At 44.2% G+C, this 25,812-nt stretch overlaps 2 protein-coding genes across 2 annotated transcripts; one reads left to right on the top strand and one right to left on the bottom strand.

Moving 5' to 3' along the window:
- The first annotated feature begins 16,106 nt into the window (after nt 1-16,106).
- LOC146074161 (uncharacterized) lies at nt 16,107-19,682 on the top strand. The gene is made up of 2 exons (XM_083181981.1): nt 16,107-17,046; nt 17,419-19,682. The coding sequence occupies exons 1-2, from the start codon at nt 16,407-16,409 to the stop codon at nt 18,216-18,218; spliced, it is 1,440 nt and encodes a 479-aa protein (XP_083038107.1). The 5' UTR covers nt 16,107-16,406; the 3' UTR covers nt 18,219-19,682.
- LOC146072953 (uncharacterized) lies at nt 16,110-19,799 on the bottom strand. The gene is made up of 3 exons (XM_083180124.1): nt 19,279-19,799; nt 19,072-19,189; nt 16,110-18,880 (listed from the first exon to the last, which is right to left on the bottom strand). Exons 1-3 carry the CDS (start codon nt 19,797-19,799, stop codon nt 18,446-18,448), a joined length of 1,074 nt encoding a protein of 357 aa, XP_083036250.1. The 3' UTR covers nt 16,110-18,445.
- Between the last annotated feature and the right edge of the window lie 6,013 nt (nt 19,800-25,812).

The following is a 25,812-nucleotide window of genomic DNA, read 5'->3' as shown; positions in this document are numbered from 1 at the left end:
ATTACATATCCCTTGCGTGTTTAGTTGTGGACAAGCATAACAGAAAATACGAAAACCTTGTGCTGCTTGGCACTGTCTGCTCAGTTCTTAGAATCCATTCTTATGCTGTATCAATAAACAAAGACACAGTACTAGATCAGTGTATATATGCACTGCAGCACAGTACAATAGTGTATCTTGTGACCGTATTGATTCGTATCTATGTATACTTGCACTGCCACATTTTCTTATGATATACAGAAGAGTATGCTAAGAGACTGTGGTGCATCATTAGGAAATAATGACTATACTGTAATTGTGAAAACAAATTCAGGGTAAGCAATAACACGCCTTGAGATTTTAGCTTACTAATAAAATTCAAATCTACCATAAACTAAATGGTCGACAGTCATTAGGTCCACACCATTAGGTCGACATGGGTCTAGGTCGACATAGTTCTAAGTTGAAAGGTCATTAGTTCGACAGGTCGTTCGACAATGTCTAGGTCGACAATCAAAAGGTCGACATGGGGGTTTCACTGTTTTTTTACATAAATGTCAACACAGTCGACATGGACATAGTTTAAAGTGCACCGCATCCCCTTGCATGGCTCGCAATGCGTCGGGCATGGTGCCTCACTACGCTCGGCACACTATTTTATTCTCCCACCACGCCGTAGTGGATGGTAGGGCATGAAATACCACACGCGTCAGCTCAAAAAACAGTGAAAACCCTATGCCGACCTTTTGACTGTCGACCTAGACACTGTTGATCTAATGACCTGTCAAACTAACGACCTGTCGAACTAATGACCTTTCGACCTAGAACCATGTCGACCTTTTCCGATGTTGACCTAGACCCATTTTGACCTTATCCCATGTCGACCTAATGGTGTTGACCTTATGACTGTCGACCATCATGCTGTAGACCAGTGGTTCTCAAACTGTGGGACCTGACCCAAAAGTGGGTCCCGACCTTCTCAGCATGCGGTTGAGACTCCATGTTGCTGACCATCAGGTTGATGACTTTTCTAATCTCAATCAGTGATTCAAGGAGTCTAAAATAACAGACAATAACAGACAACTGATTTGTTTAGACTCCTCCCATCATCTTGTGCCTCCACAATGCTGCCATGTATGTGCTGTCTGCTGACTACACATGTGATGTGATGACCTTCTGCAGTAACTGGCTGGGGTCCTGCAATTATTTTTATTGTCAGATGGGGTCCCAGAGCAAAATAGTTTGAGAACCACTGCTGTAGACCAAATGACCACATCCCAAACTAACTTTATACAATGATTAATACATTTGATCTATTATATATTGTGTAATGTGTTCTGTATACTTCTTTAGTGCCATATAAAAATGTCTATATTTGTTCAGAATTGTTTGTGATACTGTTATGTACCTTTAATTATGTATATTGTGATTTGCAACAGTTTCCTTTTTATTTAAAGATATAATTCCACTTCCTAAATTGGAATTGCTGCTTTTCCAGAAAATATGGAACTGTAATATTGATCCTTTAAAATGGTAAAGACATATGCATCAGTTACATGAATGCAAATCTATATTTCAGTTGTGTGTTTTTATTTATTTTGTATAAATCATTTACTAAGTAGAAAAATAATTAAAATAAATATAAATGTAAACTGATCAAGAAATTTGCCTTCAATATCCCTGTTTCGGCTAACAAATGTTGGTGATAATATATGGCAGTTCTGGACACAAATTGTTTAAGACATTGGTCCTCAAAATCGATCCTCAAGGACACCACACAGGCCCTATGCCGCCGATACACGGAGCGATAAACTATGTGCATTTTGAAATAGATTGCACTATGCGTTGTGGGCCCAGGTGCAAAAATATTATCCCCCCGCCTGCATTCCCAACCCAAGCCGGCAGTGGGTGACAGGGAAACACAGCAGTGAGCCCCTTAATCCTCAGGGGCCCCAGTGTACTGCACCTGCTACACCAGTGGTAGTTCCACCTCTAGTACAAAGTAACTTCCATAATTCTGTTCTTGTACTTATGGTACTCTGTACTGTATCTGTACAATTTTGTCATGTATTGTACATTTGACAACATTGGCAGTTACATAATGCTGCTGATACAATTGTTCTTTATGGTAACATCGATTGCTTCAATAAAAACAGGTAAAAAAACAAGTAGTACTGTGTAAACCATTACATTTATCAATGATTTATAAAGTTTAAAAAAACAAATGGAAATCACTTAAAAAAATAGATTTTGGGGGATCTATAGGGTGGTATTTAATCTGGGATTCCAACTGTCAGGAAATTCTGACAGTCGGAACCATTGGCCATTTTTCTCTCCGCTCGTCAGAAAATCGACAGCTGGAATTCAATGTTTTGGCTGCTGAGTGCCAGGAAGTGGGCATGTCAGCAAATATGGACACGGATTGTCAAAAAACAGCCGTGAAATCGACAATCGTGGCCTTTTCCGACAAAACAGATCCGACTTGTTTTGTTGTAATCTTCCTTCAATGCTGTCGGAAATGGCTGCATTGAATAGGCAGCGGGCACTATTTCCCCTGTTAAAAATAGCAGCCAGCATTGAATACCCGTCACAGAGATTTACTGTACACACAACTTTAAAGTGAACACAATGCAAATTGTCACAGACCTGCAGGAATAAGTTATCGCAATGTTTGTTTTGGTTGCTTGTTTCAGATGCTGCATAAGAAGAACACACATGGTTAGGCAATACAGGTCTGACAGAGCTCCAGTAACTGAATAGTACCACTGGAAGCAAGTCATGTAAACAATCCAGAATTGGTACACGGAAAACAGTTCTCCCGGTACAAGCCCATTCATTCAGTATAGAGCTACAGTAATAAGTCTTCTCAGAATCCAAATGCAAGCTAAAGTCAGACAGCAGGTAATATCAGTCACAGTGGCATAGCCACCGTGCGGCAAAGCCCACGGTGGTGGGGAGGCGCTGAGTGATGTGGGCGCCGGGGTCTGCGGGAGCTATGCCGCGTTTGTGGCCGGGAGTCGGGACCTACTTTTTCTGTGTTCCGGCGCTCCTAGCCTCCTCCTAGCTCCTTATGACAAAATGTCCCTCAAAAAATGGCCGACCCCTTACATCAGACAGTATTTAGGACCTAGAGGGGGCAGCAGCGGCCTCCTCTAGCATCCTTTAAAATGGTCTGCTGTAAGGGGGAAGCCATTTTTTGAGGGACACTTTGTTATAAGGACTCGGAGCCTGGAAGAGGCTAGGAGTGCAAAGTAGATCTGCGGTCCCAACACCCGGCCAGGAACGCGGACAGGTAAGAGGGGTGGGGAGGGGGGGATGGAGACGGAAACGGACTGATGGACGGATGAAGGGGGGACGCCAACATTTTGCAGCAGGGGAAGGGGGGGGGGGCGCAAAATTTGGTGCTATGCCACTGATCAGATAGGAGTTATGTCCAGGGCAGTCTTTAGGGACAAATCTTCATCACCTACAGTAGCACACTTTAAAGTGAAAAGGGTTAGATAATAGGGGATCCCATGGCCGCAAATTTGCTCGGCGGCCTTTTATCTGTGAACTGCACATGTGTGCGGCCCAAAGTACGCATGCGTGAGGCCTTCCAGCAATTAACTCCTGCTACTTTTTCTGTCAGCTGCCCGTTCACAAGGTGATTGACAGGAAGTAGCCATCTGGGGGTGGTAACCAGCCATTTAGTGGAAATTCTAAGAAAAATGCAGGCGTACCAGGAAAAATGCTAGGAGTTCCTTGGAGAAAGCTGGGCATGCCTGATAGTTTTAGGGGAAGGTGTGTGACGTTTGCTCCAGACAGGATATGCCTGTCTTCATCGCACCGCCGAGTAATACTCTGGCTAATCTGAGCATGTATCACTGGGCAATGGTGTTGAATGGTTGGCACACATTTTGACCAGTCGCATACACATTAGCTGATTTTCGTTAACAATATGCACAATAACGATACCATTCATGATATTTTCATGCAAATTGCTTAGCAATATTGTTTAATGGCCCATATTCAGATCTGATCACAGTACAAATGTGTTCTCAAAATGGGCAAAACCATGTGCACTGCAGGTGGGGCAGATTTAACATGTACATTTGTTCAGTGCAGGGTAAATACTGGCTGCATTATTTTTACACTGCAATTCGGATTTCAGTTTCAACACACCGCACCCAAATAAAACTCTTCTCTGCACATGTTACATCTGCCCACCTGCTGTGCCATCACCTGTTTTAACAGGTTAATTGATAAGAAAGGTGCTTCAACACAGGTGATACTAATCATAAATTAAGAGGGAAGTCCAGAAACAGAGCAATGTGTCCCTCCTGGAAAGGGTCATGTTGGGAGGTATGCCAATGTGTACACACTACACATTAAACAGTAATGATTGTGTAATGGTTAGCATTACTGTCTCACAGCACTGAGGTCATGGGTTCGATTCCCAACATTGCTCTAACTGTGCGGAGTTTGTATATGCATTCTAAAGAGTATTATATTAAGCTTATTAGCAGAGATCAAAAGTCAATTAATGTTTAATCAAATCAAAGTTGTCAGATAAATGCTATGCCACTGTTCGTTTTCGGCAGTATGAGGCTTATGGGGATATTCAATCTCCCGCCGCCACTCCCGACAGGGGAAATGGCGGGGGGACCCTATTCAATGCTGTCTTCCTTGACAGCATTGAACAGGGATCTCGGCAGAACGTGCCCGACTTCAATTATTCAGAGAACGGCCGGGAATTGACAAGCTGACTGCCGCAGCTCACCAATTCCCGTCCGCTTCTCGTGCCGCCTGCAAAATCTCAGTCGTGACCCAACATTGAATACCCCCCTAAGTATACAGTAGCTAATACTCTAGTATGTGTTTGGGTAAAACTGTATTCCGGACATTCATCTGGGAGTTTAGATAAACTCTCTGGTAAGTATAATAGCCTTTAATCGCAAGCACACTTATATTTCAGTGCACATGGACTTTATTTGTATTATCAATCAAAGAAAGTAAACAGCATATGCATATTATTTTAGATGGAACATCTTTGTCGCATTAGTCTGTATTGAATTATTCAGCTTCTGAATATACATAATACTGTACAGCCAGTATATGTGACCTGTCAGTGTGAATACAGGTGTATCGCTGGTTGTAGGGCAGCTCACACATGATTCTTGTGGTACCCACCCAGTCCCACTGTAAATATGCTGGGACACATGGCCGTATAGGTTACACAGGTCTATTGTTAGGTGCTGATCTTATATAGCACTTGCAGCCTATAGCTAGAAAGCCTTGTATCACTGCACTCACATCTGCCTAGTCATCCTGCCTCTATGCCGGCCGTTACACGCAGCCTGTAACTGAACAGTCGCGCACGGGAGTGCATGTAACTACAATTATAGTGTTCATTCTAGCACCCGCCATCTTTGAAAACCCATGCAGTTCCTGTTCCCTGCCTGGCGTGTCGCTGTCTGCTGTGGTGTTTCTAGCACAGGTCTGGTTGATATACAGACCACACCGTGCTAGAAGAACTACAGCAGACAGCAACACCCCAGGCAGGGAAGAGGAACTGCATGGGTTTTCAAAGATGGAGGGTGCTAGAATGAACACTACAATTACACCTGCTGGGTCCCGTTGCATCTGCACCGGCCAGGACAAGCAACGTGTTCTGCACAGGTCTGCAGTTCAACAACAGAAGTATACTGAGTTGTAATTACTTAAAGCTCATAATGCAGTTATACTCTATAATTAGCTTTTTTCCAATCGCACAGGTAAAGATGGTTCTATGTGTTGCAGACCCCTTTATTAAATATGCACTCGATTAGTAGTGGGGTGTGCTGCCACTGAGACAGGAATTGGACATATAGTTGAAGGAAAGAAAAGACTGTCTTGTGTGTGGCGCACTCGGAGAAGAAGATAAATTGATTATACGTAAAAATTAACTTTTAATGTTTTAATTAATAAAATGGCGACATATAAAACACAACATACATGGGTGAAAGTTGGGGGTAAGAATAAAAAGGAAAAAACTGGAGGTTTTTCCTGCTTAGTGGACCCCCACAGATCAGAGTATTTCTGGAACTCGTCAGTAGGGAGTTCGATGAAATAGAGAAGAACAAGGGGATGCACCATCTGCATGACAATCTGACTAAATCGGAAAGAGAAGCCTTACGTGAAATCAAAGACTGGAAAGACACGATCGTGAAACCCTCCGATAAAGGGGGTAACATAGTGTTGTGGTCGCGAGAGAAATATCAGACAGAATTAAGGAGACAGCTAAATGACCCATCCACCTATAAAAAGTTGATTTTCAACCCTACCAATGATTACTTGGAGATCTACCAAAGAATAATAGATCAAGGAATGAAAGACGGGGTTATAACCAAATCCCAATTTGACTTCCTAACGGTGAAAAATGTGAAAATACCTACCTTTTACCTGTTGCCCAAAGTGCACAAGAGTGAGGAGAACCCACCAGGAAGACCCATCGTGTCAGGAATAGGGGGCCTCACTGAAAAAGCGAGCCAATTTGTTGACCACCACTTAAGGCGCTTTGTTACCACCTTGCCCTCCTATGTCCGTGACACGATGGACGTCCTGAACAAGCTACAAGACATTACGCTGAATGAAGAATCATGGCTGATTACATGCGATGTCGAGAGCTTGTACACAAGCATCATACATGACTGTGGGATACAAGCAACCAAATACTTTCTAAGTATGGACGGCCACACACCACTAAACGACTTCATTATCAAATTATTACATTTTGTTCTGTCGAAAAACTATTTTGTGTGTGAAGACCGTTTCTACCTCCAGGTACGGGGGACTGCGATGGGGAGCACCTGTGCCCCCACGTATGCAAACCTGTACCTGGGGTGGTGGGAACGGGAGCGGGTCTTTACAGAAGAAAATGAAATGTACACGGTACATATCTTATTATGGTTGCGATACATCGATGACCTGCTCATAGTGTGGGAAGGCGAGGTAGACCAATTCACCAAATTTCTTGATATGTTGAATATAAACAACCTCAACCTCAGATTAACTTCACACATGAGTCAGCAAAAGGTGGAATACCTAGATCTCCTGATATTCGTGGAACCTAATGGAACAATCGCCACGGATATCTTCCGCAAAAGCACGGCAACCAATTCTTTACTTCACTATAACAGTTCACACTTTCCTCCAGTAGTCAAAGGACTCCCAAAAGGTGAATTCCTACGAACAAAGCGAAACTGCTCTAAACCAGCAACCTACAAAGAGAGAGCAGATGAATTGGATCAGAGGCTGAGGAACAGAGGCTATAGCAAAAGAGCCACACGAAAAGCACGAAAAGAAGTCAATTCATATGATAGAGAACAACTCCTTGTACCCAAAACCAAATCCATTGATAAACCCGAAAAAATCAGATTCATAGGTACGTTCTGTCAGGAGTGGCAAGAGGTCCAACGAGCACTGGACAAACATATCAACATTTTAAAAACTGATAAAGATTTGGAAGAAATCCTCGGAAACAAGGTTGATATCAGTTGGAGGCGGAGTGCGAATCTGAGGGACCTCCTTGTGCATAGCCACCTCGAAAAGGAAACCAGAACAACAATTAAAAAACAAGGCTCCTTCAAATGTGGGACATGTAAAATCTGCACCCACATGAACCCCCAAGATTCTTATGTTGACAGATACAACAAAAAATGGAGAATCCAGAAATATATTACATGCGATACAGCAGGGGTCATCTATAACATCGAATGCCCCTGCAAGAAGCATTACATCGGGAAAACAAGAAGACCCCTGAAAACCCGGATATCTGAGCATCTCCTTAGCATCAAAAATGCCGCAAGGGATCAGGCAAACTTCAAGACCTTGACGCCAGTAGCAAAACATTTCGCCAGACACCACCAAGGCAATACAAAAGGCTTGAGAGTGTATGGCATGACCAAAGTGGAAATGGGAATAAGGAGAGGAGATTGGGATAGAGAACTCCTCAAGCAGGAGACGCGACTGATATTCCTCATGAACACCATGTCTCCTAATGGCTTAAACGAAGAGAACAATTACTCAGTGTATCTGTGAGATTCAAAGTGGATATAGAAACCATACAGCACTACCATCCCACTTCGTATTCAAAATCTGCCCTCCATTTCCCACCACTTATCGTTAATATCTACAGGGATGAGATTAATGCTTCATCCATTCTGAGGACCGAGATACGGGTATCAATACCCTACACCCCAATATCGTCTCCTCCCTTTCTCACCACATATGTATTACACCCTACCAAGAGGGAATGTTGCTTCATGAACATGAGAGTACCCATTCCAGATACGGATATTTAATTCCCCACAGATCACCTATCACCCCCCGCGGAAAACCCAATAGACCATTTTAAACAACAAAAGGTTACCATCACCAGTTTACGTTATCACTAACCCTATACCACTATTACCCTATATCACCACATCAAATAATCTCTTCCCCATCCCAGTTTGTCACGAGTGATAATCTTTGCCGTTTGATTTGTTTTTTCTCACCTCTTCTATTCCCCTATTTATATCATAGCTTAATATAATTTTGTATCTTTGTATCTCACATTTACTTATATATTATACATTTTTTTAATTTTTTCATTGTATCAAGATTATTAAATGTATCTATACTCACTCTTCTATCAAATATTACTCACGTTAATATTTCACCTTTATCTCGGTGCATATTTCACGCATATCACAGTATATGACAAGGACTTAACATCAGCTTTGTCATGACACACTATAAGAGTCCACTGCACAATCAGAATATCACAATTCTCTTAGCATCACATCCACGGGAAATCCTGGCTCCCCTTTTGCTATAAATTCCTTAGCATCACACTCACGGAAAATCCTGGACACCTTCCATTATGAATTCTAACACAATATAACGGCATATATAATTAATAAAATATATTTTATATATTTTTTATTTATTAAAGAAGCTTTTTCGGTATCCATGAACTATTATAAGGGACTTAAAATGAAGCATGAGCATTATTACATATACGCATACTCAATTCCCCGTGTCAAATCTATTGTAATATATCCCTTGGCCATCCCCATCTCTCCAGCTCAGCATGAAGGACAGCTAACAGAGTCATTTTTCTTCTTTCTTCTTTCCTCTCATGCCATATGCGTATTACCGCAAATTACGGTACCCACAAGCTATGTCTGTCATTGAGGATAACATAATGCTGAACGAGTACCCTGGTACTAAAACAAAGTACTAGTGCTAGCAACGCACAAACAAAGATAATGTCACTTTCTAAGACCAATTCCTATTGAGACACTCCCACACCTGAACTCATGAATATTCATGGGCAGGCAGGTACTTAAAGGACTTCCGGGCACATACCTGGTTGGTCCTGATGAAGCTGCCCGGCGATACGCGCGTCGACCCACACACTTAGTGTGTAAAAATCCCCCTTATCCCTTCCCCTTGTAATATGAAATGTATTTTGATCTGTGAGGTGCGCCATTGAGAAGTAACGCTAGAGATAGTGCCGAGCGGGAGACCGGCTCTGAGCTCCCTGCTGCACGGCAGCCAGCTACACGCTGTCAAAGGAAGCCGGCACACTTACTCTCTGCGCTACCTAATTGCGTCCGCATTGATCAGAGGGGAACGCTGGCAGGGAAGGTCGCGGTGTGACGACCTGACTGCGGCGTCTCTCCCTCCTAACTTCAACATACTGCAACGCACCAAACCTCCTAAAATATTTATCCTAACAATGAGTATAAATGAGCATGTGAAAAGTTTATTTACACATTAAAACAAAAATACTTACGTGTATACTACATGTGTATAAACTCTCGATTGAGGTGGTCACATGTACTTATGAAGTGGTTGAATCGCTACATTGTGAAGTGGTCACATACACCCAGCAATAAATTGATGTATTGCCAAGCGAGCACACACCAAGCGATTTGAGCCGGTAACATACCATTTAATTACTGTCCTTTGGACAGGATCTCAAACGGTCCAAGCTGCTACTGTTTATTAAAAAAAAAAAAAGGTCACAGACAACATATACCCCATACCAACCCAATATTGCTTACCCATAGGGGAGAGATATCAATTAATACTTACCTATACAAGGTTTGCTATACTAAATTGTATAATTGAAGCAACCCCACCCATAAAAGTGGATACACACCAGGCAATTCCAGCCTAAGACACGTCAAACACGACGGTGTGTACACACCTAGTGAGAGCTGTGAGGGATAGTATGTATAGATCCCGGCTCTCCATCCTACAAGCAAAGTTTGGTATATGATTTACATCAATATCTGTCTCACCTTACCGCATGATACACCAGTACCGCTCCAATTTATATGGTTGTATACTCACCTATAGATCGCTTACAAATTGCCAAATGAGTCACTATCCAGGCAATTTTTGCTTATAAAACTGAGTTAACACACACCAGGCAATCTTAAGCACGCTGAGCACGGCGTCATAGATACATTGACTTAGGGCAGCGGGTGACAGTTCACACAGATCCCGGCTCCCTAGTACATCAATAGATTATGCCACTTTGAACCTCAGGTGTACCAGGCCGACTCTATCTCCTATCTATAGGAACCACTCGATGTGTTACACTTATAAGGACATATCGCCAAGTATACCCACCGTGACAATATTTATTGTCACCTCAGATACTCACTAAGTGCTCAAATACTCAGGATACACACCAGGAGATTTTTGGTGAGACGCAGAATAATAAAGCACATGAGATCTTTTTACAAGGGGATCCACAGGATATACAGTTTTCAGGAGTATTTAGTGCACAACATACCTACTCCACAGTGAGTTTTATTTAATAATAATACAGGTATTTAATGTGCCACACTCCGATCAATCACAGGATTTAAGGGATTAAGGGGTCCACTAAGCAGGAAAAACCTCCAGTTTTTTCCTTTTTATTCTTACCCCCAACTTTCACCCATGTATGTTGTGTTTTATATGTCGCCATTTTATTAATTAAAACATTAAAAGTTAATTTTTACGTATAATCAATTTATCTTCTTCTCCGAGTGCGCCACACACAAGACAGTCTTTTCTTTCCTTCAACTATACTCTATAATTAGTAATTCCCTAACTATCTATCTCACACAGGGCCAGATGTACTAAGCCTTGAAAAGTGATAAAATGGAGAGTGATAAACCACCAACCAATCAATGCCTACCTGTCCTTTTATAAACACTGCATGTGACATGGAATTAAGGAACTGATTGGATTAAGCTAAGTACATCTGGCCCACAGTCAGTGAACCAACATGTGTTTCACAGTCTAGCTGCTTTCTCAAGGTAAGCTGATTGTCCTTCCGGCTTCAGACTTCAGCCCATCAGTAATTTGAATGAGCCAATGAAAATGTATGACAGTCTCTCTCAATTCAAAGAATAGCATCAAGTTAAAGAGAAAGGCAAGGATAATCATCCATGTCAGGTCTAATAATAAGTACATTGTGGGATACTGTATGCACTTTTAAAAACAGTGAATTAATTAATTAATATGACACATTACATTAATGCTCATAAGGAATTTTTTATATAATATTTTTTTGAGGTTTTTAAATAAATTAATATAATGAATTCAGTTATTGGTAAATGGAATTTTGTTATGTATTAATAGTAAGAGACATATCGAATAAGCATTCTTGAATGATATATAAAGCTGACCTTAGATCTGTATTAAAGTCTTGAATTCCAAGATACATATCAGAGTTCTGATAATCTACTGTATATACAGTATGTACAGCCATTTCATATAATGTAAATGAATATATAATTCATAAAAAATGCTAATAAAAATGATGAATCATATAGTAAAAAATGATATAATTCAATATTGAGTATATTATGTGTATCAAAATACCTAAATTGTGTACACGGCCTACAAAAATAATTAATTAAAATTAATAATGTGAGAATGAATGTGATAGTTGTTATTACATAAATAATAAAAATGTTTATCTTTTTTTCATATTTATATAATACCAACCAGTGGTGTAGCTAGGTGCTACGGTGCCCTTAGCAAGGGCATGTTTCGCACCCCCCTCCCCCCCCCCCCCCCCGATTTGTAGCAGGCGGGGCTCTTGCGCTGCTAAAGTGGGTCTGGGCCTAACATTATACCACACACCGTAATGCCCATTGCACATTTTAGTGAACTTTGTAATACCTATTACACATAAAGCCACATGCCTTAATGCCAATTTCACATTTTCAAAATACCTAAATTGTGTACACTGCCTACAAAATAATTAATTAAAATGAATAATGCGAGAATGAATGTGATAGTTGTTATTATATAGATATTCATTTTTTTTATCCTTTTTTCATATTTATACAGATGGAGCTGGCTTTATCTTTGCAGTGGATGGCATTTCTGCCACTATCCACCGCCAGTGGCTGGCTCCCGCAAGGGGCGCGCACGCTCGAGACGCTTGCACGCCCCGTGGCAATGAAGCTTGGTGGGGTTCCCAGATGCCTCTCCTGCCGTCACCACCGGTCCCCCTCGCCACCCCGACCCCCCCCCCCCGAACTGGGCAGCGTCTCCCTAAAGCGGAGAAGGGCAGGGAGACGCTACCCAGCCGCCATGATACTGGGACGCTTGCACTCGCCAGTGAAAGGCATCTAGCAGACGGGGCTCTTGTGCTGCAAAAAGGTGGCATGGCCTAATATTATACCACACTCCGTAATGCCCATTGCACATTTTAGTGAACTTTGTAATACCCATTACACATAAAGCCACATGCCTTAATGCCAATTACACATAAGGCCACACATGATGCCCATTACATACTATATAACAAACCGTAATGCCCATTACACATTTGTCACACAAGTGCCACTTACCTACATGCTCATTGCTAGGAACTTCATGCTCGATGCGAGGGGCTTCATGCTCGATGCCAAGGGGCTTCATGCTCATTGCCAATGGGGACTGACCTTGCTCGTTGCCAAGGGGGACTGACCTTGCTTGTTGCCAAGGGGGACTGACCTCGCTCGTTGCCAAGCCCGTTCCCCCGCCCAGCAATCCAGCTCCCCCCTGTGCCCGCCTGCCTGAGCCAGAGCTCAAGTTTCCCGCTGCCCAATAGGCGCTCGCAGTCCAGCAGCCAATGATGCTTCTGATTGGCTGCTCAGTGGCGTAACTCCCGGAGGCAATGGAGACATTTGCCGCCGGGCGTTAGCCATCACGGGGGGGCACAGAGAGCAGCTGCAGGCACAAGCAAGACTACCCAGCCGCAGGAAGAAACCCCGGCCGCTGACCCATACTTGACAATGCTCCTGCATCTCCCGTCAAGCCAGTACCTGCCCACTTAATCCGCCGGATGTGTGAATGGCAGACTGCGAGTCAGACAGCATAGCTGCACAGCAGAGGCAGCAAACGGCGATCTCCCGCCCACGAGTGCAGGGCAGGCAGGAGAGAAGACCATCAGACCACAGCATCAGAGGCAGCAAGCAGCGATCACCAGGCTACGAGTGCAGGGCAGGCAGGAGAGGAGACCACAGCATCAGAAGCAGCAGCGGATCCCTCCTGCTGTCCAGTCCGCACTGACACTTGTAGCTGCTGGAAGACGGGAGAGGGGAGATTGATAGGGGAACTGACCCAGCCGTTCAAGTGGAGAAGGTCAGAGTGAGCGTCTTTGTAGCTGTTTGTGCTATAGAGAAAGTCTGGCAGACATCAATCAGTTTGACAATCTCTATTTGCTGAAACATTCCAATGTAATTTCTGCTACAAATGATGTTTTCCTGTCATTAGCTGCTTCGGATAAGTTGTAGGTTACTAATAAAATAGCTACTGTAAAGATATGCACTACACCACATGCCACTAACCCTATATATGTAGCTGTATTGAGAATATGTGATTGAAGTGTTTATCGGTGAGGCTTCTTGGTAGCAGCAGTGATAGTTGTATATGGTAATGCAGCAGGAGGTGCCTTTTACAAGCAGACACCTCCTACTGCAAAAGTGATCTGATCTGCGTCCTAGTACACAGCATCGGATCTCTCTCCCACTATCGGCAGCATAGGGGGGGGGGCTCCATTATCTATACCGCCTCCGGGCGACTTGTATGAACTTACGCCACTGTGGCTGCTGGACCGCAAGCGCCTATTGGCGAGCAGTCCAGTGAGTGACTTTAATTGACCGGGGTCCATGAGGCAAAAACCCAGGTTTTTGCCTCATTGTAAAAGGGATATTAGTGTGAATGGGACTTATCTATTTTTAACCATTTTGAAACATTTGTTTGTAGAGAAGGAGCCTAACAGATATGAACGAGATAATACTCAACATTTTTTAAATAAGTGTTTACAGTCTGCATCAGTATTTAGCCCATGAGTCACTGAGCCATAAACTAAAATTCCCAAGGTCACAAAGAGAAGACATGCCTTTACAATACAGCTCTTCTGCTTCAGGTTCTAATCCAAGTCTCTGTTATTTATATTGTAACTAGGGCACACCTTCTCACTGTCCCAGTGCTGCCACTAGCTGCAACCTTTTAAATATTAGTAGGGTTTACAGACCTGTCACACACACACACACACACACACACACACACACACACACACACACACACACACACACCCATACAAAACCATACACAGGAAAACCAAAACATTGAAATGAGATTTGATCACACTCTAGCAAGCTTGGCTCTATGTTTTAGTGGGGGGTGGATAGATATCACAACTAGACTTAACGCCTGGAGATTGACGTCAGTTGTGACCCCTCATAGAAGCCAAGTATTTTGTTACAGCTCGATGACATACCTTCCAGTGCGGAAATTCATTTCATATACCTTGCAGCCTTAATCCTTAAATAATAATCCATCTGTTACTAAGGGTCACTTAATATATACAGTGTTTATATACAGTACATATATATATATATATATATATATATACACACACAAACACAAAATTATATATATATATATATATATATATATATACTGTAATACACACACACACATTACGTAGAACATTATAACTCCTATTGAATTTGTCAAATATAAGCAATGTAAATGTGTAATATTTAGTGGATTCACTTATTCCAAACATATTGGTTTATAGAATTTATTCACAATTATGAATCCATTAAGTTTTATATAGTATGTATTTTATAGTACATATATGTGAATAGAGATTCTCTGTGTAACAATTATGTACAAACAAGTACAAGATAATTTGTTTAGACACAATTACACCTATTTTAGTGCACTGTTGAACTATGATGACGTGATTTAGGGCCAAACGCGTCATCGCTCCCCCACTCTTGTTTACTGAGCAGAGGTGAATGTGTTGAGAGGGGAGGGTGAGCGGCAGGTGACATCTGGGTGTGGGAGACTTTCACACTTTCCCGGGTGACTAGGAGTGCCACAGGGGGGTGGTTGCTCATTGGCGGAGGTATCTGTGGAGAGAATTCGTAGGGACAGAGCTTTCTCGCAAGCTTTCTCTGGGTGCACATATACCTGGAGGGGGGATACAAACCTGTGGCGAGTGCATACACTTTGGGCAGTAGTCAACGTGAAATATTCTCCGTGCATGGCGAGAGATTTTTTCTCTCGCCATGCACTCGCCCTGTTCCGGAGGGCTCGCTTCCTCTCCTGCTCGCTGCCTCTCCTGCTATTCAATGTGGTTAAGACTCGCCGCCACTCGCGGCGAGTCTTAACCCCTGCAGCGGACGAGCGTCCGCAGCAGGGAGCTGGCAGGGAGCCGGGGGACGGTGGCAGCCATGGAGATTAAAGTCTCCCTGGCTGCCCCTGAACATATGTGGAGAGGAGGTGGGCTCCCCGGGACCCAGGCAGCACAAGCTGCCCCCCCCTATAGCCAGCGGGGGACCCAGTATTTACTGCACCCGATCGTGCATATGTAATGATCGGATAAAGTGAAAATATGAATATCTAATGAGCGGCTCGAGCGCTAGAAAAAATAAAAAATAAAAAAAAATATATATTTTTTAAGTAAATATATATTCATGTGCTATAAGCACATGAATAAAAATAACATGCCCCTTCACATTCCAGCTCTCCATGAAAAGACGGAGAATTGCTACACGGAGAGAGACGGCGAAAATCACTTAGAAAGACGGCGAAAATCACTTATACCCCGTTCTCATTGCCTAAAAAACCCGGGTATTTGGCAGGGCGAGCGGTAATTTCCCGTGTCGTGTCTCAGTGTGAACGCGTCCTTTTGAAATTCCCGGGTGTTATGCCCCGGGAATTACACACGGGTTTTTTGCAGGGTTTTTCCTGGGTAAAACACGGGTGTACTTCAGTCTGAACAGCGCAGACACGGGTTTTTCAAACATGATGGAAAAAAAGAAGCTCATTGGCGGATGTGATCATGTGACGTGACGTCCATTTCATGCTGCGTCTGACGTCCATATGCTGCGTCGAGGAGAGCAGACATGTCGCACTGGAGGGATGAGGAAGTGCTCGAGCTGCTAGCAGTGAGAGGAGAGGAGGAGATAAAAAAGCAAGTGACCGGCACAGTGAAGGACTCCGTTGTTTACTACAACATCGCCAAAATCCTGTCTGCCCGTGGCATCGTCAAAACGCAGCAACAGGTAGTGAATAAACTCAAAGCCCTGCGGAAGCAGTATGCTAAGGTCCATGACCTAAACAGGAGGAAGAGTGGTGGTGCCCGTATGGACTGGCCATTTTATGACCAGTGTAATGTCATCTTTGGGAACTCTGCACTGGCTAATCCCATATCACTGTCCTCCTCCAGCAGTTTTGCTGGCAGTGCAGCAAGTGTCTGTGAAGAAAACGCAGTAGCAGCAGCAGCGTCACCCATTGACCTTGAGGCCACAGACAGTGAAATGGATTCCCGCTCAGTCCATGGTGAAGCCCAATGTGAAGTTCTGGATTCATCATTTAACTCCCACAATTCAGCTGTAGGCCCCACGGCATTCTCTTCACCTGTGCAGCATCCGCCATCACCTTTGCAGCGACCACCATCAACGCCTGCATCATCACTACCTGCTGAAGGAAGTCCAGCCTTTGAAGCATTGCCACAGAGTGCACGTCCAAAGTTGCGGACCAACAGTAAGTTTATAACTTTTTACACACACCATTATTACACAGTACTATATTTTTGTTTATTAAAGAAATATGTCGCAGCATGTAGCAAGAGTGCAGGAGGGAAAAGGCCTCAAGCATGCATGTGCCAACACTGCTTTTTTATTTAAGTATTTTTGAAATTTAACATCCACATGCATCTGTGCAGAGGGGATCTGATTCAGGCCTGTCAGCAACATTGCTAACACGTCTGAATGAGAAGTTAAGGTTTTACTGATATCTAGCCTTCAGCACAGATGGTTTTCCAAGTGCATGGGCAACAACAATGTCTTTTGGGTAGAAGGAGAAGTAACATTATTATAGTCTTGTATAGTAATGTGTTGTTTGTTTTTCCCATAGTTTATAATGTGCCACTGAGAAGAAAGAGGTCCACTAAGATGGAACAAGCCACAAAAGCAATGACCACCGTAATGCTTGAACACCTGAAGGAAATGGATAATTCGATGCAAGTTCATGAAGATGCTCGTCTGCAGCGATTTATGGACAATGAGCGTGACCTACAGAACACGTTCATTACTGCCATTGTTGGTATGCATGAGCGTATCAATCGAGAGAACCGAGATACGCAGATGGAGTTCCTTAATAGTCTATTTAGGGCACAAGGCCATGCACTGCCCCAGCCACCACACAATAATTTTCAGTATGGTTATCCAATGTATAGCGCAGGCCAACCAAATTTTGTAGGCCCAACCCAGGGGAACATGGTGCCATACAGCACACCTCACCCACCACCAATGTCACACCTTTTCCCTGAGTATGCTGCTGGGACTCCTCAGCCTCAAGCAAATGACCTCCATTTCCCTGAGCGTACAGCAGGTCCACCTCAGCCTCCCCCAGTTCCACCGCACTCCTCAGAGTATGCGTCTGGGACACCACAGCCTCCAGCAAATCCTCGACATTTCCAAGAGCGTACAGCTGGTGCACCTCAGCCTCCACCAGTTCCTCCGCAGTGCCCCGAGTATGCTGCTGGGACACCTCAGCCTCCAGCAAATCACTGCCATTTCCCTGAGCGTACACCGGGTGCAACTCAGCCTCCCACAGTTCCACCACACTGCCTTGATTATGCGGCTGGTCCACATAGTCATGCGGAGAATCGAACGGCTCCAAGAAAGGAAAACCCCCGCTACCATGTGCTGTAGAGGTGTTTATTGACTTTTTGTTTATTTGTCTGCCCACCCGGCCTGTACAGAAGTTATGTAAGGCATTTGGGTATTGTCATTACAGTTTTATTATATTTTTCTATGTGCATTTTTGGTACACTTTATGCTATTTAACTAAAAAAATATATGTTGTACATATGAATAAAATATGTACAAACAAACAGAAATGTTTTTGAAGTTTATTGAAAATTAAAAACTATAGTACACTAGTGGGTTAAAGCAAATATGTTATTGGTAATGGTGTTGCGAATGTCTTCTGCACATGTGTTTGTCCCCTCATACATCTCAGAATCTGCAGAGTGATCTGATTCCTCAGGCTCCAGTACGGTCCATTCTGGTAGAAACTGTTCTTTCTTAAACTCACATATGTTGTGCAACACACAGCAGGCAGCAACTACATGAGGCATGAAGCTGGTATCAATGTCATTGCGCTTCATTAAACAACGCCAACGGCCTTTTAGACGGCCAAAGGCATTTTCTACCACCATTCGTGCAGAACTGAGGGTGTGGGTGAAATCAATTTGTTCCGGGGTAAGTTGATGGCGCTGGGTGAACCCCTTCATTAACCATCGTCGTAATGGGTATGCTGCATCCCCGATTATATGTACTGGGATCTCCACCCCATCGATGATCTTCGATTTCTGCAAAGTAAAATAAGAGTTACAATATGGAATTCTTGGAGTACAAGTATGCTATTCAGATTGCCACTTTTCTCTACCGGTGTAAAGAGAGACATTGAAAAACAACAATACATGTGGTACGTTGGTTATACATACATGCATACATAACACTAAAAATATCCCAACTGCAACATGCAAAAACATATCTTTACCTCTCTAGGGAACAACCAGCCATCCTGCTTCTCCTCAGCAATAAGGTATAGGTCCGAATTTGCTAGAACCCTTGCATCATGGGAACGGCCAGGCCAGCCAATGAAGACATCAGTGAAGCTGAAAATATAAAGTGTTAAGATTTCTGTTTAGTTACCCTAGCAATACGCAAAGTACAGTTTAATATTATCATAAAAAAAAGTACTTACCAATATTTGTGGTCCACTACAGCCTGTAGAATTATGGAGTGCCAGCCTTTGCGATTAAAGTAATCCGCATGGTTTTCTGTGGGGGCAATAATAGGAATGTGTGTACCGTCTATAGCTCCAGCACACTGTGGATATCCACGATGCAGGAAACCAGCGATGATGTCGTCCAACCTTTGTCCTTGAGGTAAGGTGATGAAACGACGGTAAAGTCCTTCCAGCAAAGCCTGCGTCACCTCATGGACTATAGTGCATACAGTGGATCTCCCCACTCCAAACAAGCAGGCGACTGTGCGGTATTCTCCCGGTGTAGCATACCACCATAGCGCTATCGCTAGTCTCTTTCTAGGTGAGATGGGTATTCTGCAGTTTGTGGTCTGTCTGGAAAGTGCAGGGGTTAGAAGGTCCAGCACATACTGAAAGGTCCCACATGACATGCGAAAATGCTCCATCCACTGGTCATCCTCATAACCCTCCACTGTAGACCAAAATACCTCGCCATGAGAGCAGTCTCTGGTCCACATTCGCCGGGTACTGGATGTGCTGAACCTCAATATGGAGGTAACGCTGGAGGTGATGAAAGCTCTTCTCCTTCGCACATAATGAAGGCGAGCACTGTCTCTCTCAGCAAGAAATTGCGCTCTCCTCCTCTTCAAAGTGCATTGTGCAAGGTAGCACAATGTAAGCAGCTGCAGCAAGCTCTCATTTGCTGCATGAAACAGCAAAATGGTGCAAAACAAAAGCATCTCATCAGCCATGATTCCAGCAATGCAGTGTGCTTGGAAAAAACAGGCCACTTTATATGACATCATCCTCAGCCAGCCAATAACAGCTGCTTTCTAAAACAGCCAATCACAGCTACTTTTTCAACAGCCAATCAAAGCTGCTTTTATATTCACACACTTGTTGGCAGGGCAGACCAGGGGAAGCAGTGTGAACGCGTCATACACGGGAATTTCCCGGGTTTAAGGTGCTGTATGAACGGGGTAGAAAAGTATCCATTCTCTGTGCCCCGCCAAAAACCCGGCAAGAAAAACCCGGGATTTTGCAGGGGCGGCAATGAGAACATGGTATTAGAAAGACGGCGAATATTTCACATTGAATAGGGTTGCTCGCTTTTGGAGAGCAAAATGCTCCGTCCAAGGCGAAAAAAGCACAAATTCGCCATAAAACAGGGCGAATTTTTCTCATTGAATACTGCCCTTTGTGTCTCCTCTTACCTACTTTTAGCCTCCCCCTGCCCTCCCAGCTCACATGGTATGTCCCGTCAGACAGAACATTTACTTGAGAGGATATAGACGCAACCATAGCTTAATGCCAGGGAGAGAGTGTCATACTTATAATCCGGACTGGTTAAGAGATGCTGCCAGTAATCTTTCCTGTTATAGTTTTTTTTAACATTGTATCTGCTTCATATTCAGTGAACCCTGGCACAATAATAGGATTTTATTGTCACATAGAATGATTATATTCTAAATCTGAGGCTACTAATTACAGAAGAAGTGTTTGACCTCATCTGACTCTTGTGGTCATGCCTTTTCGGAGTCTTGAGTGCAACCACCGTATTGAATAGATTAGACGGACCTGAGAGAACTAATAAGAGATCATCAGACTTGGCTGCAACATGAATCAGCAGGACCACTGGGCTGCAAGCAAGACATTAGTTCCAGATGGAAAGATAATATTATGCCCCTTAGTAACTTTCTCCTTATTCTCATAGCCGAAAGGTCAAGTCACTGTGTTACTCATAAATAAGTTCACGGTAGATCAACACAGAAGTCATTTACACTTCTGTTGTTGTACTGAAAATGTTGTTTATGTAAATGACCCACCAATTAGATCAACACAGCCACCATTTTATTTTCACTGTAGCCCTCTGAAATGTATTGTGTTTCAAAGTGCTTTCTTTTAGGGCTTGACGTCCTGATCGTTAACACCGTTGTAGCCCACAGTATACTATCGGCTACATTTGTGAATCTGGCTGTAAAGTGATAGCATAAGCTGTCTATAATTCTTCTATTTCCACTTTGCCTGGACAGCCTCTTATCACATTCACCAGAGGCAGCAGACGAATTGCACTGGAAAATCATTTCTTATTGACTGGGTTATGCGGCAGTAAAGGATGATTATTTTCCAGGCCACCCCTGTCATCAATGACAAATAGGTCCTTCAGAGAGAAGAAGATGTTCAGAAAAGTGAAAGTGCATAGTAACGAATGTGTGTTTATATTCCCTCGACTCTGTGGGGGAAATTTACTAAGATGGTAGTTCTATTTCTGATTGGTTGTTGCTACGGGCAACCAATCAGAATTTAGAAGAGGCGATGCTACCCACAGCAACCAATCAGATTCTGGCTTTATTTTGTAGGATGCAATAGAGAAATAAAAGAAAGATTCTGATTGTTTGCTATTGGCAACAATACCTCTTTTCATTTTTAGAACCTTTAGTAAGTTTAAGATATGTACAACTGGGAGCATCTCCCATCTCGCAAGATTCCCTGAGCTGGCGCAGGCTGGCGGAGAGGTGGTCCATCTGATTGGGACGTGCACGTGTCTTACGCGCTCGCTCGTCCCTGTCACACGGCCGTGGGGAGCGTATTCCCTGACCGTCTCCGCTTCAGGGAGACAGGCAGGGTTAGCGGGGGGGTACGGGCAGCTACGAGGGAGGACAGGGGAGCAGCAGGGAGGCAGTGGATGGCTCAGACAGAATGGGGCACACGAGCGTCTTGTACCCGCACCTCCTTCTGCCTGCTGGCGAATGGCGGTGGATGGCGATTCTACCGCCAGGTGCAACTCTAATGAGAGCTGCACCATCTGTATATTGTAATTCCACACGTACAAAAGAACTATGTGAACTTGTATCTATAAATTAAACTGTTCAACATGTAGATCAATTATGTAAGACGTTCAAATTTTTCCTCACAAAGGGTGGAATGTACCCAGGGACGGTGCAAGGCATCTAGGTGCCCTAGGCAAACCTACATGATACCGCCCTAGTTTCCCTCTACACCCCGACCCTCCCCAGCTGGTCAGCGTAATTTAAATCTTCAAGACCTCCCCCCTCTTTATTTAGTCAATGACATTTATATATATAAAATATTCATTCATTATATATTCATTTTTAAACGTGTGTGTGTAACTTTTACATATATAATGAATTAAAATTTTAAATGGCACGTTTAAAAATGAATATATAAAAAAAGGCATTGGCCGAATAAAGAGGGGGTAGGAAGTTTTGCAGATTTAAATTGCGCTGACCAGCTTGGGGGGGGGGGGGGGGTTGGGGGTTAGCAGACACCAGGGTGGGTGGGTGCTACCCACAGATTGGATCATACTCCATGGGCGGGCTCCAGGGCAGGTGGGAGTGGCGGCTACCCCTGCTGAAGATGACTACCAGCATGGGGGGGGTATGTTAATGCTGGTTCGGATGGTGAGGTGGGCGTGCTTTCTGTGGAGTGGCTGGACGGCGTTTACCTGTTAGCTAGGACAGTCACAATACCATCAGGCTCCAGGCAGGGAGGGTGGGGGTGGGGAGTTTTTTTTTTTTGGGGGGGGGGGGGGGGGTGTTCGGCTCACTCACCTGCTCCCTGCTGGAATAGCTGGGTACAGTACTTCTTGGCAGCTGCTACAGCTTTCTTCCTGCTCTCCTCGGCGGGAGCTTTGCTGCTGCTGCTCACACGAGAGGTGGCACTGCCTGCAGTTCAGTACCGCAAATGTCTAAAGATGCCTAGTGGTGGCGCCTGCCCTGGGTGTACCAATCACATGCGGTACTCCACATTGCTGCCTCTTGTGAATGATGCCAGTCCTTAGAATTCTGGGTTTGTCACCTGGAAGTCCCAATGCGCATGAGCAGAGTGAGGTGGCTGTGAGAGATCTGGTCATTTCTCACATCCGCATGATGTGGAGAGAAGCCCATAGGCTTCTATAGGGTAACACCAGCTATAGCCCCCTGTATCGGGCCCCAGCAGCGCGGCTATAGCACATTTGAAAATATGGTAACTGTAGCATTTCTGATTTAGTACATCCTGCTCCTATAGTATTAGTTTTGAAAAGGGGAAGATTCTGTATCAGATGTCTGTCTTCAGTTTACCCCCAGTTATGGGGACACCTGGCATTTTCAGTCACATCTAATGAGTAATCTCCTAGACAGTGTCACTGCATACACTGAATATTGTATATCTCTGAAGTGTATCTCCCAAGTAGATGACAATTCAACATTATGTCAGCGACCTCTGGCTCCAATATAAGAAAGATAGTTACATTGCCTCGCATATGTATTTTCCTGATATCCTTAGACCTCCAGTGGGTATACTAAAAATGTTCATAAAGTATCCCCATTGTTTAAAGTGGTTGTAATAAGACTCATAAATGTTAATATTCACAATGTGAGATAAACATAAAACTGCATCAGATGTCTACATTAAATTAGCCACCAGTCGGTCATTTGATAATTACATACTGTCAGGGCAGTTTGCCTAGGGCGCCGGGATCTGGGGGGGGGGGGGGGGCACCAAGTCTATAAATCAAAAAATCAAGGATGTCTATGAGGATCCTTGTTGTATTTAATGCAGATGGTGGCTGTGGAACTTCTAAGACCTCTATACTTTCCCTTGAGTCATACTTCCTACATTGCTGCCCCATCCTCCTTGTACTCTGTTGTGGGTGGCAAAGGGGAGGGTGTAGAGGACCTCCAGGGAAAGCAGGGTCTTGGCCAGGGCTGTGTGAGCTGCTGTCCACGTCCCTGTCCCCCAGTCTCTCTGAATAGATGATGCTTCAGTGGACTCCCAACCGCCCCACACCCACTGCAGGACACTGCCAGCAGTGGGAGGGATGGACGCTGGTGAGAGGTATGGAATAGTGGAAATTTACATATCACCCCATGCACTAAGGGCCTGATTCAGCCCAGTTCCTGATGGTGCGCTCGCCATGCTTCGGGCTCTGTGCTTTGCTACGCTTGGCACACTATTTTGTTCTCCCACCATGCCATAGTGGATGGTAGGGATGAAATACCGCCTGTAGGCACATGTCGGCTCAAAAAACAGTGAAAAAACCCCATGTCGACTGTTTGACTTTCGACCTATGCCATGTTGAACTAATGACCCTGTCGACCTAACCCATGTCGACCTAGACTCATGTCGACCTTCCTGCATGTCGACCTATACACCTGTCGACCTAAATGCATGTCGAACTAATGGTGTCGACCTAATGACTGTTTAACAATTTGCTGGTGACCGTTTCCCATTCAGGGATCGGTGGGATCCTGGGATATGGCCCCAAAATTGCCAGGATTTGTATCCCAGGATTGGCGTTTCCAATACAGGGATTTCAGGATTAGACTGCGCAGTCAAATGCTGGGCAGCGTATGATCATTCGCTCAGATGCTGTCTTTCGTCCTGGCTGTGCAACTTTGCGGTCAAAGGTCACGCTTCGCAGCCCGCTAGCCGCACCCCTGCTCCCCAGTTATGGCTACTCTTCAGTTTCGGACTCACCGCCGCTCCCATCCACCCACTCCGCCCTGTGTAAGTGTATGTGTGGGGTGGACAGTTGGGGGGGGGGGGGCACTTTTTTTTTATTATGGAGGCCAATCCTGGGATTCCCAGGATTGAAAAAATGCCCTGGGATTGGATTTCCTAAATGGTATTAAACTAAGCATTGCAGCTAGCCTCACATACAGATGTGTCCTAAACCCATAGCCTCCATAAGCAATTAGGAGTCGCCTGGTGCTGGTGATGCCCATCCTAGCGGCGTATTGTGCCACTTTATCACAAATTCACAATGCAATATATCACTTCATAAGACTGAACTAATTACGTTGGTATGCAACACATCTAAAATATATCTGTATACAACAATATATTATTCTTTGTATTGTAGAATCCCACATGTATGTTTATAGTATGTAGAATCCCACATGTATGTTTATAGTACAGTATGTAGACCCACACATGTATGTTTAATAAGAGGAATACATATGTTTATATAGCTTGTTTAATGATTGATAGGAGGTATGGTAAGCTGCGTTTAATATGCAAAGAAGGTGAAATGTCCTTGTGGAAAGAACATTGCGGAGAAATCCGTGCATGTCACAGGGAAACAAGCTGATTAAAGTTTTATGGCTCATGGGAGAGGGGAGCTCAGCACCAGCCACAGGACAGAGGAGTTCGTTACCAGCGGCTGTTGAGCGGTGACGCAGAGTGGAGAGAAACAGGCTGCTGAACGGGAGTGACAGAGGAAGCGTCCTGTGTTGCCGGCGCTGTGTACTGCGCGATATAACAAGCGGTGCTTACCGGAGATCCCGGAGAGAGCTACGGTGACCCTTACGGGTCGTGGCGTCGGGAGAAAGGTCCGGCAGTGACTTGGACGAGTGCCGCAATATAATCCTGCCCATCCAGGCATCATAGGGGCGGCGCCATCGCCGACGGAGGAACAGCCCACATAGAGGAGTGGTCTAGCTGTCATTCAGCGACAGGAACAGTGAGACGGGGACTGGTGAGTGTACAGCTTGCCCCTAAGGGAGGTTACAAGGCTTAGGCCCACCC

Source organism: Crinia signifera, chromosome 4, assembly GCF_055691185.1.
Source record: "Crinia signifera chromosome 4, ASM5569118v1, whole genome shotgun sequence".
NCBI classification, from domain to species: domain Eukaryota; kingdom Metazoa; phylum Chordata; class Amphibia; order Anura; family Myobatrachidae; genus Crinia; species Crinia signifera.
Note: the sequence above shows the minus strand (reverse complement) of the source record. Positions and strands in the feature narration are given on the sequence as shown.

Coding starts and splice junctions, on each gene's coding strand:
- LOC146074161 (XM_083181981.1), top strand. CDS start 16,407: ATGTCGCACTGGAGGGATGAGGAAGTGCTCGAGCTGCTAGCAGTGAGA. Junction 17,047..17,418: donor TCCAAAGTTGCGGACCAACA/GTAAGTTTATAA, acceptor TTTTTCCCATAG/TTTATAATGTGCCACTGAGA.
- LOC146072953 (XM_083180124.1), bottom strand. CDS start 19,799: ATGTGGACCAGAGACTGCTCTCATGGCGAGGTATTTTGGTCTACAGTG. Junction 19,190..19,278: donor GTAGTGGACCACAAATATTG/GTAAGTACTTTT, acceptor TTATATTTTCAG/CTTCACTGATGTCTTCATTG. Junction 18,881..19,071: donor GCTGGTTGTTCCCTAGAGAG/GTAAAGATATGT, acceptor TTTACTTTGCAG/AAATCGAAGATCATCGATGG.